Below are 14,622 nucleotides of genomic sequence, written 5' to 3'. Positions count from 1 at the left end.
TCCCACACCCTGATCAAACCATAATGGATGCTAATGTAAAGGATCATTGCATCATTGTTTTGAGCTAAGGATTATTTTCATGTAGAAGTATTACATTACATTACATTGCATTTAGCTGACGCTTTTATCCAAAGCGACTTACAATAAGTGCGTTAGACCAACAAAATACAACCTTGAAGAAAACAGAATCATATAAGTACATCAGGTTTCATAGAGCAAAAACATTTCAAGTGCTACTCAACTGGCTTTAGATAAGCCAGTCCTTTATTAGTATATAAGTGCTTTGTTAATAGTTCTATTGCTCGAAGTGGAGTCGAAAGAGATGAGTTTTCAGTCTGCGCCGGAAGGTGTGTATTAAGCTATCTGCAGTCCTGATGTCAATGGGGAGCTCATTCCACCATCTTGGAGCCAGGACAGCAAACCCACGTGTTTTTGCTGATGGGAACTTGGGTCCCCCTCGCAGCGAGGGTGAAGCGAGCCGTTTGGTTGATGCAGAGCGGAGTGCACGTGCTGGGGTGTACGGTTTAACCATGTCCTGAATGTAGGAAGGGCCAGATCCATTCACAGCATGGTAAGCAAGTACCAGTGTCTTGAAGTGGATTCTAGCAGTTACCGGAAGCCAGTGAAGGGAGCGGAGGAGCGGAGGTGGTGTGGGAGAATTTAGGAAGGTTGAAGACCAGACGAGCCGCTGCATTCTGGATGAGCTGCAGAGGTCGGATGGCACATGCAGGTAGACCAGCCAGGAGGGAGTTGCAGTAGTCTAGGCGTGAGATGACGAGAGCCTGGACCAGAACCTGAGTCGCTTTCTGAGTCAGCTGGGGACGTATCTTCCTGATGTTGTAAAGCGTGTATCTGCAGCAGCGGGCTGTAGCAGCGATGTTTGCAGTGAAGGACAGGTTGTTATCTAGGGTCACACCCAGATTCCTTGCAGTCTGAGTCGGGGAAACAACTGAGGTGCCGATGTTGATTGTTAGTATTGACCAGCTTCCGACTTACTGACTAATGGCCCTTACACAATTAGTGCCTCATTCTCTGGCTCATTAGGAGGAAATGTAAAGGAATACACTTTTGAAAGTACACAGACTTCAAGTGGACTGGCACCTCCTTTTTCTAAATTCAAACTTGGCCACAACTGTTAAAAGTAGCCTGTCCATCTCTGCACTGGTGTTAGAGTTGTTGAATATGAAACATCTACACTGAACAAAATATAAACGCAACACCTTTGTTTTTGCTCCCATTTTTCATGAGATGAACTCAAAGATCTAAAACATTTTCTATAAACACAAAATAACCATTTCTCTCAAATATTGTTCACAAATCTGAAAACATCTGTGATAGTGAGCACTTCTCCTTTGGCGAGATAATCCATCCCACCTCACAGGTGTGGCATATCAAGATGCTGATTAGACTGCATGATTATTGCACAGGTGTGCCTTAGGCTGCCCACAATAAAAGGCCACTCTGAAACGTGCAGTTTTGCTTTATTGGGGGGGTCCGAAAACCAGGCAGTATCTGGTGTGAGGGGTAGGGGTAGGGTTAGGGTAATGTTGTGAATCGAGTGGCCTGTGTTCGTCGTCCATAACATACGCCTGCCCATACCATAACCCCACCACCACCATGGGCCACTCGATTCACAACATTACCCTAACCCTACCCCTACCCCTACCCCTACCCCTCACACCAGATACTGACTGGTTTTCGGACCCCCCAGACCCCCCCAATAAAGCAAAAATGCACGTTTCAGAGTGGCCTTTTATTGTGGCCATTCTAAGGCACACATGTGCAATAATCATGCTGTCTAATCAGCATCTTGTGAGGTGGGATGGATTATCTCGGCAAAGGAGAAGTGCTCACTATCACAGATCTTTTCAGATTTGTGAACAATATTTGAGAGAAATGGTTATTTTGTGTATATAAAAAATGTTTTAGATCTTTGAGTTCACCTCATGAAAAATGGGAGCAAAAACAAAAGTGTTGCGTTTATATTTTTGTTCAGTGTATGAAGGAGTTGCTGAATATTTGCAGCTGACAGAGGTTAAAGAGGCAGTCAAAAAACTATAGGAAGTTGCAATTACAAATAAATAAAGTGCTAAAATGTCTAAGTTTAATTTTATTGGCAATGTGTGCAAATGTAAAAGTAATGCTGCGTTCAGACCGGACGCGATGCGATGTTGGGGGGCGGAGTGATTACATGTAAAGTCAATGCAGAGACGCGGACAGATGCGAATTCGCTCCGACGGCGAGCATGAAGCGGTGGACGCGGCGCGAATCACGCGATTGAGACGATTGAACTGTGCACCGTCAAATGCGAGAGTTCAATTTTTTCAACTCGAGCGTCAAATTCACGTGACGCGTTCCCGCGGAAGCCAATCAGCGATGAGGATCTCAGCCTGCCGTCACTGACGTTCAACCAGAAAACGTTCGCTGTTAGCAGTTAGCACACAGAGATCATAGCTCCTCATATCTGTTCAGAAACTGGACAAAAGTTAAACAAGTACAAACCACAGACTGTCTGTGTCATGGTGAATACAGTGGCTGGTTTATTTATGTCTGTAGGCCGTTGTTATGAGTGTGGAGTGAGCATATACAACGTTAGCTTAGCCTGGTCGACCCGATCTCCATTCAGAAAACAAGCATTTTAAAAGGTTGTTCGCCTGCCGTCTGTCTGCAGACTTGTCAAGCATTCACTCATGGTTTTTACTAACCGGTATCAGTATGTTGTTACTTCGGCATCATTTAGAAACGTGTATTACAATTTAATCACGGTAAAATATGTTCATTTTGTTGTAGTTGTAGCTCCCGAGCCAGCGTGTCTTGTTTGAATGATGCGAGTAAACACAGCTGGCAGCCGCGGTGAAACTCGAGCGTTTAGAGCAGGGGTCGGCAACCCCTGGCACGCATGCCACCATTGGCACGCGGCACCATAACCAGTGGCACACTAGGAAATAAGTGGAATAAGTTTGCAAAATATTTAAATTTAATTTTTCGGATCCTGAACGAGACCACCTCCAGAGCGCGTCTCCCCGTTACCTGCAGAAGGAAGCCATGCACGCAACGCAGCCCCGCTCTCTTTAACTCCAGGCGACTTTCTGCCGCTTTCCTCCGTGGTGCAGTGCTGATCGTTTCACCACAGAGGAAAACACTTCACTAATTGCAGTACCCATACGGAGCTGTACAAATGCCGCAGTTTTTGCGTGGCGATCGATATCGGCCGATACTCATCCCTCCACCGATCGATCAGTGCTCTCTAAAAATGCCGATCGCGAGAGCCGATCGCATGACGTAAAATACATGACACTTTTCTCAGTGCGTGGCAAAACAAGCTCGCCAAAATGGCTTCACCGGTCTGGCATTATTTTAAGGTGTCCGAAAATGACAATAAAATAGCGGAATGCAACGTGTGTGTGAAGCAGAAATCCTGCAGCTCCACCCGCTGAGACGGACCACTGAGCGGAGCAACACACAAGAGTTAGACCTAACACACTTAGCTATTTTATCTAGGCCTACCTCTGGAACTAGTTATAAATATATGTATTCTTCACTGTCGGGTCACTCATTACTGGATCAGTGAGCTGCATGAGATACTGACAGGCTGTCAGGAGAGAGAGAGGGAGAGAGGAAAAGAGAGCGCTTCCGCTCATCTCTCCCGTGTTATTATCCAAAGTTAATGTAAACTTGAAAAATGTACTTCATTTGAATGTAATAATTATGTTGGCTGTTGTTTGTGGAAGGGCCAGTGAATGAGCCCCATTAACTGAGTTTTAAACATCACTTTAAATGGAAGATCCCCATAGGCCCTGCCCACTCGATCGGATCGGCGATCGGAGCATCCCCAATGAAAGTTGCGCTGACAGGTCCACTCACTGCTTCCCCGCAGCGAGGCTCCCCCGCCCTCCTGTTGACAGTTCACGAGCATCGAGCTCGTCACCCCCCCCCTAACAAGCTTTTTAAAAAGGTTTTTCGCCTGCCGTCTGTCTGCAGACTTGTCAAAGCATTAATTCATGGTTTTTACTAACCGGTATCAGTATGTTGTTACTTCGGCATCATTTAGAAACGTGTATTAAAATTTAATCACGGTCAAATATGTTCATTTTGTTGTAGTTGTAGCTCCCGAGTCAGCGCGTCTTGTTTGAATGATGCGAGTAAACACACCTGGCAGCCGCGGTGAAACTCGAGCGTTTAGAGCGAAGCAAATATTGGCATCGCGTCCGGTGTGAACGCACCATTAGACTAGAGCGATGCGATAGGAGCGATTAGAGCGAAGCGAATATTCGCATCGCGTCCGGTGTGAACGCAGCATAAGAATTAAGATGAAATAACGCTGGCCTTTGACATGTGGTTGATAAAAAATATCTTTTATATAACATCCATATGTATATAGGAGATTTGATAAATACATTTATGTTTTGTTAAGGATCACCAATTTCAAGCCCTAATGAGACTGACTGATTCCGTCTTTCTGTACCATCCAGAAATATCCGAGCTCCCTCTGGTCCGGCTCGATGTGTCCTGCAACCGCATTTCCCATGTGCCCCTGTGCTACCGCCACCTGCGGCACCTGCAGACCGTCCTGCTGGACAACAACCCGCTGCAGATGCCCCCGGCGCAGATCTGCTCCAAGGGAAAATACCACATCTTCAAGTATCTCAACATGGAGGCCTGCAAGAGAAACCAAGAGGAGCTGGAGAGACACCTGAGGCCCACCGGGTTCAACAGCTGGTGAGGATGACGAGGAGAGGGGGAGGAGCTAAAGGTGGAAGGCAGAGTAAAGGCAATTAAAAAAGGAGCTGGTTAGGGAGGAGCAGGAAGGATGAAGCCGGAGATGTGGTACTAACGTGATGGAAAAACTGCTTGTCAAGAAATAGTCCTGGCACTGAACTCGGACTACAGCTACAAACAACATATAGAGATACAACAGAACAGAGGGGCCCTTTTAGCTTTTCAGGTGAACCGTTTGCTGTAGTCTTTCTCCCCCGTGAAACCTCCATTGGACTCCTTTGTTTTCTTTCGGACCATAGTGACATCACTATGGAACACTTACACTTCTATTGGCTAGCGCTCCAACACATTGTACATTAAAGGCTAAGGGGCGGGACATCTCTAAGCTGTTGACCAATCACAACCGAGCCGGCCAGCTAACCAATCGGAGCAGACTGGGCTCTGGTTTCAGACAGAGGGTGAAAAGAGGTGCTGCAGCACAGGCAGTATGAGAACAATAAAGATCTTTTTGAACATTAACGCATGGAGACATGTAGAGACACTACATACTGATATACACCTGAACATCAGCAGGAGAGGACTCTTTAAAGTAGAGACACTACATACTGATATACACCTGAACATCAGCAGGAGAGGACTCTTTAAAGTAGAGACACTACATACTGATATACACCTGAACATCAGCAGGAGAGGACTCTTTAAAGTAGAGACACTACATACTGATATACACCTGAACATCAGCAGGAGAGGACTCTTTAAAGTAGAGACACTACATACTGATATACACCTGAACATCAGCAGGAGAGGACTCTTTAAAGTAGAGACACTACATACTGATATACACCTGAACATCAGCAGGAGAGGACTCTTTAAAGTAGAGACACTACATACTGATATACACCTGAACATCAGCAGGAGAGGACTCTTTAAAGTAGAGACACTACATACTGATATACACCTGAACATCAGCAGGAGAGGACTCTTTAAAGTAGAGACACTACATACTGATATACACCTGCACATCAGTAGGAGAGTACTCTTTAAAGTAGAGACACTACATACTGATATATACCTGAACATCAGCAGGAGAGAGGACTCTTTAAAGTAGAGACACTACATACTGATATACACCTGAACATCAGCAGGAGAGGACTCTTTAAAGTAGAGACACTACATACTGATATACACCTGAACATCAGCAGGAGAGGACTCTTTAAAGTAGAGACACTACATACTGATATACACCTGAACATCATCAGGAGAGGACTCTTTAAAGTAGAGACACTACATACTGATATATACCTGAACATTAGCAGGAGAGAGGACTCTTTAAAGTAGAGACACTACATACTGATATACACCTGAACATCAGCAGGAGAGGACTCTTTAAAGTAGAGACACTACATACTGATATACACCTGAACATCAGCAGGAGAGGACTCTTTAAAGTAGAGACACTACATACTGATATACACCTGAACATCAGCAGGAGAGGACTCTTTAAAGTAGAGACACTACATACTGATATACACCTGAACATCAGCAGGAGAGGACTCTTTAAAGTAGAGACACTACATACTGATATACACCTGAACATCAGCAGGAGAGGACTCTTTAAAGTAGAGACACTACATACTGATATACACCTGAACATCAGCAGGAGAGGACTCTTTAAAGTAGAGACACTACATACTGATATACACCTGAACATCAGCAGGAGAGGACTCTTTAAAGTAGAGACACTACATACTGATATACACCTGAACATCCGCAGGAGAGGACTCTTTAAAGTAGAGACACTACATACTGATATATACCTGCACATCAGCAGGAGAGGACTCTTTAAAGTAGAGACACTACATACTGATATACACCTGAACATCAGCAGGAGAGGACTCTTTAAAGTAGAGACACTACATACTGATATACACCTGAACATCAGCAGGAGAGGACTCTTTAAGTAGAGACACTACATACTGATATACACCTGAACATCAGCAGGAGAGGACTCTTTAAAGTAGAGACACTACATGCTGATATACACCTGAACATCAGCAGGAGAGAACTCTTTAAAGTAGAGACACGACATGCTGATATGATATACACCTGAACATCAGCAGGAGAGGACTCTTTAAAGTAGAGACACTACATACTGATATACACCTGAACATCAGCAGGAGAGGACTCTTTAAAGTAGAGACACTACATGCTGATATACACCTGAACATCAGCAGGAGAGGACTCTTTAAAGTAGAGACACTACATACTGATATACACCTGAACATCAGCAGGAGAGGACTCTTTAAAGTAGAGACACGACATGCTGATATGATATACACCTGAACATCAGCAGGAGAGGACTCTTTAAAGTAGAGACACGACATGCTGATATGATATACACCTGAACATCAGCAGGAGAGGACTCTTTAAAGTAGAGACACTACATGCTGATATACACCTGAACATCAGCAGGAGAGGACTCTTTAAAGTAGAGACACTACATACTGATATACACCTGAACATCAGCAGGAGAGGACTCTTTAAAGTAGAGACACGACATGCTGATATGATATACACCTGAACATCAGCAGGAGAGGACTCTTTAAAGTAGAGACACGACATGCTGATATGATATACACCTGAACATCAGCAGGAGAGGACTCTTTAAAGTAGAGACACTACATGCTGATATACACCTGATCATCAGCAGGAGAGGACTCTTTAAAGTAGAGACACTACATACTGATATACACCTGAACATCAGCAGGAGAGGACTCTTTAAAGTAGAGACACTACATGCTGATATACACCTGAACATCAGCAGGAGAGGACTCTTTAAAGTAGAGACACTACATACTGATATACACCTGAATATCAGCAGGAGAGAACTCTTTAAAGTAGAGACACTACATACTGATATACACCTGAACATCAGCAGGAGAGGACTCTTTAAAGTAGAGACACTACATACTGATATACACCTGAACATCAGCAGGAGAGGACTCTTTAAAGTAGAGACACTACATGCTGATATACACCTGAACATCAGCAAGAGAGGACTCTTTAAAGTAGAGACACTACATACTGATATACACCTGAACATCAGCAGGAGAGGACTCTTTAAAGTAGAGACACTACATACTGATATACACCTGAACATCAGCAGGAGAGGACTCTTTAAAGTAGAGACACTACATGCTGATATGATATACACCTGAACATGAGCAGGAGAGGACTCTTTAAAGTAGAGACACTACATGCTGATATGATATACACCTGAACATGAGCAGGAGAGGACTCTTTAAAGTAGAGACACTACATGCTGATATGATATACACCTGAACATGAGCATTGTAGGGCCCTTTGTGATAAAAGGCTTAATAGGAATTGGTAGGTAGAGTATTGCTTACAGTCTTTATCCTAAGCTTGGCTAACCTCGTCATGCTTTATTAACATACATTGATATCAATTTTCTCATATCACCCTTGGTAAAACTAAAATAAGCCTGAAGAAGTATTTCTTTAGCAAAGTATAGAAAAGCACTTTAGATATTATATTACAGTAGGTTTTGGTTTTTAGAGAGACAGTGGGATAAAAAGGGAGGTTGTGCTTTTCTTCACACTATTCTGCTTTTACCAAGTTGTGATTTTCTCAGTAATGCATAGTTGCAAGGTGTAACGTGTTTTACAGCTAAACAAAGAGGGCACTTCAACACAATCCAGAATGTGGAAAGTGTGACAGGAGTTGCAATCTATTGCATGCTGTCCTATTTAAGTGACAGTTAGACACAAGTGCCTTTTACCGTCATTTTAGCACGGCACTCCTTTCAAAATAGGAACACCGTGGACATGAGGTGAGAGGATGAATTGCTGGAGTTACAGTAAATGAAGAATAAGGAAATGGATGATGAGAGAGGAAGGGTATGTTAACTAAGAGGAAGCACGGTTTAGCAAATATTTATTAACTTGAATGGAAACCCTTTTAGCTGCCTAGTGAGCCATTTCCATGAAATAGACAGGACAGAGATAAGAGAGAATATCTGATGCTCTCCAGATCAGACTCACAGCTCAGTCACTGCCCTTTAAACTAGTGTGTGTGTGTGTGTGTGTGTGTGTGTGTGTGTGTGTGTGTGTGTGTGTGTGTGTGTGTGTGTGTGTGTGTGTGTGTGTGTGTGTGTGTGTGTGTGTGTGGTGTGTGTGTGTGTGTGTGTGTGTGTGTGTGTGTGTGTGTGTGTGTGTGTGTGTGTGTGTGTGTGGTGTGTGTGTGTGTGTGTGTGTGTGTGTGTGTGTGTGTGTGTGTGTGTGTGTGTGTGTGTGTGTGTGTGTGTGTGTGTGTGTGTGTGTGTGTGTGTGTGTGTGGTCCCCATAAGGGGAATCATTAATTCTAGGGTGAAGATTTGGTTAGAGTTAGGCATGTGTTGGTTATGGTGAAGATAAGTCTCCAGGAAATGCATGTAAGTCAATGTAATGTCCCCTGAAGTAATGTAAAACATGGTGTGTGTGTTTCCCTGCAGTCTGTCAGAACAGGAGCTGTTCACAGGTCAGTTCGGAGGGTTGGATTCTGGCTTCAACAGTGTGGACAGCGGCAGCAAACGCTGGTCTGGGAATGAGGTAAAACTATGTTCACTATACAATGCCCTCACATGTCCTGAGGGACTGCATCATGTTGATCAGACAGAAGTGTGTTGATGTTCATGCTAAGAAATGTGCCATGGACTAAATATTCAGAGGATAAATGTGTTTACTGACAACACAGTCAAAAGTTAGCCCCATCCTACAACACATCACTCTTATTGTCTATCTTTACTCTAAACAGGACCATCATTTACAAAGTGAACTTCATGCTGTATTAAATAAGACCTTAGTTATTGATTGAGACCATAAACTCATTAGCATAATGTTTACTGCGCTAACTTATCATGACAAAAGTAGGGTTATTTTCTCATAGACTTCTATACATCATTTTTTGTAGCGAGTGCAGTCAGCCCCTGCTGGCCAATAGGAATAATAGAACACCTATTAACATGCCTTAATAGAGTGTTGCAGTGATGAGTCCTAAAACCAGGAAGTGAGTTAGCATTTTACCACTTCCGGTTCCCTCGTCTCAGAGTCAACGGGTTTTTTTAACCTAGATTTTGGAAGATAGCTGGAAATAAGGTCTGTGGTTGAAACACATTTAAGAGACGGATCACGTTTTGTTCTTCGACATTAAATCCATCAGCAGTGACCCACTGATGATTTCTGAAGAGTTGACGTGTCTGAAAAACGATGGTTGTTACCAAGTGGCTGAATAGGACTACAGAAGTCGTGGAGGACGATGTACGTCATTACGCCGAACACGTAAACACTCCCGCTAAGTTTGTTTGCCCTGTTCTGCTTGAAAGCAAGTTCCTGCCTCCTGCAAACTGTTCAAACAAACGCTTCAACTTGTACCATTTAGAATCTGTGTGTTTGAATATGGATCTTAAATTGGCGTGACGTTGAAGCAGCGACCCTGCTGGACTCGGCTATAGTTCGTTTATAGCATAACGTTTGCTTCTGGCGATTAGATTTATGATTTGAAAATGATAAAAGTAGGGTAGACATGTGGGTATTACCCGGCTGAACAAAACGTGCGTTTATCAAACAGGTTAGTTTTCCACAGACCTTATTTTTTACAATATTCCAAAATACCAAGGAGAAATCCAATTGCTTTTTTGTTGAGGGAACCCATGCGCAGCAAAGATACGTTATCACTGCACCACTCTGTCGACTTTAAGATCAGGGGCCTCATTTATAACGCCGTGCGTAGGATTCACGTGGGAAGGTTGCTTACGTAGTAGAAATCCAAGAAATAGGTACAGAAATGTTCCGACATTTTCCGATTCACCAAACATTGCGCACCGGCGAGGAAAGTGCGTACAGCACTTCCTACGCCGGTTTCCCTTTATAAATCACAACCGACTCGAAATGCGGTGCAGCTTTTGCGGGCTTCACGTAACGCCCATATTTGCCTATAAATAGTCAAAGAAACGCCCATTCATTCATTCTGACTGACTGTATGAAGAAGATCGCAGGAAATGACGACAGAACAGCTAAAAAAGACATCTCACACCGTGTCAGAAGTGGGTTATTTTGGGGAGGTCGAGATAAATCATATTGTTTGATGGATGCAGTTTGAACCAGAGTAGCAGCATGGAGGTCGGATCGTCACCAACATAAATAAATAAGTGGTCCGAAAAAGGTTAATGACAAAAACAATACACATATCCTTCCTCAGGCAGTGTGTTTGTACCGGGGACAGGAGACCCCCCCTTGATGAGAGACTGTAAGAAATGATTGGGGAATCCCTCCGGAGTGGAGTCATGACAACTGGATCTGAATTATGTTTTTGTATTTGGTGGTTTGTGTTCCAGCTGTCGATCAGCTGTGCGCAGCGTCTCCACTGCAGCCTGTGCGTCTCAACCCCCCCCCCACTAAAACTATATATCCACCAGTTAAAGGAAATAGCTGTACAATTGACCACATATGGTGTTCTTAGTTTCCATACCTCCTGTGTTTTACGAGCGACTTATCAAGTCTTGGCAAACGGCATAAAACATGATTAAACATGATAGTATATAAAACCATGCTCGTATCTACAACCTATAGAAATGCAACACGGCGTCAGTTAGACGTAATTCTGTCCTCCTGCTTACCGCATCATTTATGAGCAAACATTTATAACATCAACACAACATATTCGAGGTGGTTTTAAATAACATATCCGTATTTATTTATTTCTCCAAGTTATGTTTTTGTGTGCACTGAGGAGTCTCAAACAGGCGTTTGTTTAATCATTTAAGATTGGCTTTAATCAATGTTTGAAAATGAATTCTTCATATATGATAAATGAGAGGTAACATTTTGTTTATGGTATTATTTCCACATATTTCTCTCCATTCTTCCTTCTGCCAACGGTGTCGCAGTTTCTCGTCTCTCCCGTTGTTGTGCTTAGTGCGTACGCATGGGTTAGAGTTTACGTGGAGGACCGCACGTTTTCCCGTCAAGTTAGTATTTTATAAATCGCAAACATTGCGTAGAAACTGGCATACGCCATTTTTTGAGCGTATATCCCTTTATAAATGAGGCCCCTGAAGACCCGTATAAACATTTAAAGGTAGACGGACATATTTGACATGAAATAATAAAACAATTCCATGAAATAATAAAATAACTAAATATACATTGACGGTGTGTCAAAATGTCATCCAGAATATTTCATTTTTAAAAAATCACGATAGCCTAAATAGCGTCACACTGCTATTAGTGGTCGTATACACATATATATTTAAACTATATATACACATGTACCTGCCTATCCAATAGTCTTAGCCCTGGACGACAGATCAATTTCTCTGAACTGTGAATGTGTCCAGTCAGCAGATGACTTCTCGGAGCGTTCCCTCCGATTAGCTGAGGTCAGCAGAGACCAGAGGAACCTGGAGGAGGAAGAGGAGGAGGAAGAGGAGCATGGATCTCCTCTGGAAGCTAACAAAGGTGAGGAAAGAAGGCCATGTCTGAGCTATCGAACAGTGTTGTATACAAGATGTAGGTTAACACTCCTTTATGTTCTCTGCAGTGAATGGAGATGCTGGGCATGTGGACTTCATTGACAGCAGTGTGACAGAGGAAGAGGAGGAGATGAGGATGCACCCCCCCACACCCCCCCTCACAGCTCCTCCTCTGGTAGCACACATTCACACACTGATCAGCAGTTGTGCCAGATTGTCTCGTGGCCTTCCTGTGCTCTGAGAGCAGTGTTATTGATTGTGACTTTGATTTACAGGAGCAGAGTGAGAGCTCTTCCCCGCCCCAAAGCCACGACTCAACAACATGCAGGTAAGACACATGAGTCAGCGCCTTTTATCAGTGCTGCCACTGCTCTGTGTGGACGCTCTGATTACTTTAGTTGAAGATCTCAGGGTTTTTTTTTGTTGTTTTTGATTGAAGGACAGTCACAATTGAGACAATGATCCTCCTTCCATAGTCATTTATTTCTTATACCTAACCATCACCAAGCCCCACCCATCCCCTCCCACCCCTACCTTGGAAACACATAGAGATACAAGTTTAATCAAAGCACATAAATAAATACAATAAACAAATTATAAAAAAGCAGAGACTGATCAGTAAATAAAAAGACAACTAAGCTGGTGAATAAAACAAAAGCAAAGAAAATATTAAAAGGTGTTGAAAATAAATAACATTATGTACATTTCTGCTATTCGGTTGGGAGTGTCTGCACTGCCAGAAGATCTCAGGTTGTTCAGAAGGGCACTGTCTTTAGGGGCAAGACAGTAAGCGCAAACCAATATTACAGGTTTGATGCACAAACCTGTAATATTGCGTTAAATGAAACAAGTGAAATTATTATTACACTTGTTTCATTTAATGCAATATTACAGGTACCTTGGCACAGGTTGCACCTCATACTATAGTATGAGGTGCAACCTGTGCGTAGGTGTTCCAGTTGATCAGAAACACATTTCCCTAGTATCTTTAGTTGTATCTTTAGCCTGTTTCTGTGACAATCCTTTATCTACATTCAGCGGTGTGTTGGTTTCTCTGTTGGAAACCGTGTCCTCAGCCCCTCCAAGTGACAGGCAGCGTTTTATCACTTGTCCTCTCTTTCCCTTCCTTGTTTTACAAGGTCACTTCAGAGAGTATTTGAAGAGCTGGGAAAAGTCAACAGTCCTCTGTTCCCATTAGTTACAATCCCCTCTCAAACTCTGCATGCTGCTTGTTATCTTGGGAAGTGAACATGGAGACTCGCTGACTTTCCCACACTTTTATTACAGTGTGGCAAGTTACATAACAGCGTGTCTTAATGTCCACATGTGTTCTGAAAGCTTTCAGAGGAAAGCTCCTAGACACCACTACATGTGTTGGCATGGAGTCAGAGCAAAGGAATAAAGTGGAGCAAAATGGCTGATTCTTAGGTTAAACATAACAATTATTGCAGCATTTTATTTTTTATAAACATACACCTCATGTTCTTGTGTTGCTGTTGAGGCAGCTTCAGCACGCTGCTCTGTTCTCTGTTGTTGAGATTGAGTAGCAGTCCTATTGGCTACATATCAACATGTGAGACAAGAGCCATAGTCCTCAGCTTCTGGAGCAATACGCAGCATGTTCTATTACCTTTTTAAAAGAACCTGTACCCTGTCAAATGCTCATACAGTATACAGGACTTAGACGTGCTTACGTGACTGTCTGAGGAAGATGGAGTTCAGCTGTCTCTATCCTGCATGTCCTCTTTAAACACTGTACAATCGCCTCAAACAAACGGATGTTCCGAATTTTGACTTCCAACACTTCCTTAGGGACTCCTAAAAATAGAGCACTGAGTCTTAAAATGGAAGCTGAACACACACATTCTGACCCCTCTTTTATACTGAAATGATTATAAAATGATTTCATGTAAACCCACCTACAGAATACAGGAGGAAATCCCTAGACGAGCTTATTTGGTTTGGTTTCCTGATTTATTTTCTAGTTGTTCTAACACTGCTTGTGAATGGATCCAGCTCAGGTACAATCTTCACATATAGGTACATAGTATATTTTGAGTCACCTAAATACATTTGTATCAAATTGTTTAATATTTACTACAGCTTGGACTCCTGACTGGGGGTGTCTCAGAATGAATTTGTTACCCCTATAACATGTTACAGCCATTTGTTATCAATGTTAAGTGGTTAATCTAACATATCATATCATCATACCAGTTATTGTATCACACACAAAGTTCAGATTCAAAAGAAATGTGTCCACCCAACAAAAAAACAAAAAAACCACATTTGGCATTCTCTAGTAGTTGGTTTTGAGGCTGTGATTGGGCGATGAGCTGTCAGTCACATCTGGCAACAGTACCTCCTCATGT

At 42.9% G+C, this 14,622-nt stretch overlaps 1 protein-coding gene across 3 annotated transcripts in view; it reads left to right on the top strand.

Moving 5' to 3' along the window:
- Positions 1–14,622, top strand: part of lrch4 (leucine-rich repeats and calponin homology (CH) domain containing 4) — a 71,666-nt gene that overhangs the window by 47,003 nt on the left and 10,041 nt on the right. For all 3 annotated transcript variants that reach the window (XM_034236640.1, XM_034236641.1, XM_034236639.1), the window contains exons 5-9: positions 4,473–4,719; positions 9,233–9,329; positions 12,116–12,236; positions 12,319–12,425; positions 12,526–12,578. In XM_034236640.1, coding sequence (XP_034092531.1) covers positions 4,473–4,719; positions 9,233–9,329; positions 12,116–12,236; positions 12,319–12,425; positions 12,526–12,578 — 625 coding nt within the window. The remainder of the gene's footprint in view (positions 1–4,472; positions 4,720–9,232; positions 9,330–12,115; positions 12,237–12,318; positions 12,426–12,525; positions 12,579–14,622) is intronic.

Source organism: Gymnodraco acuticeps, unplaced genomic scaffold (genome assembly GCF_902827175.1).
Source record: "Gymnodraco acuticeps unplaced genomic scaffold, fGymAcu1.1, whole genome shotgun sequence".
Taxonomy (NCBI): domain Eukaryota; kingdom Metazoa; phylum Chordata; class Actinopteri; order Perciformes; family Bathydraconidae; genus Gymnodraco; species Gymnodraco acuticeps.
Note: the sequence above shows the minus strand (reverse complement) of the source record. Positions and strands in the feature narration are given on the sequence as shown.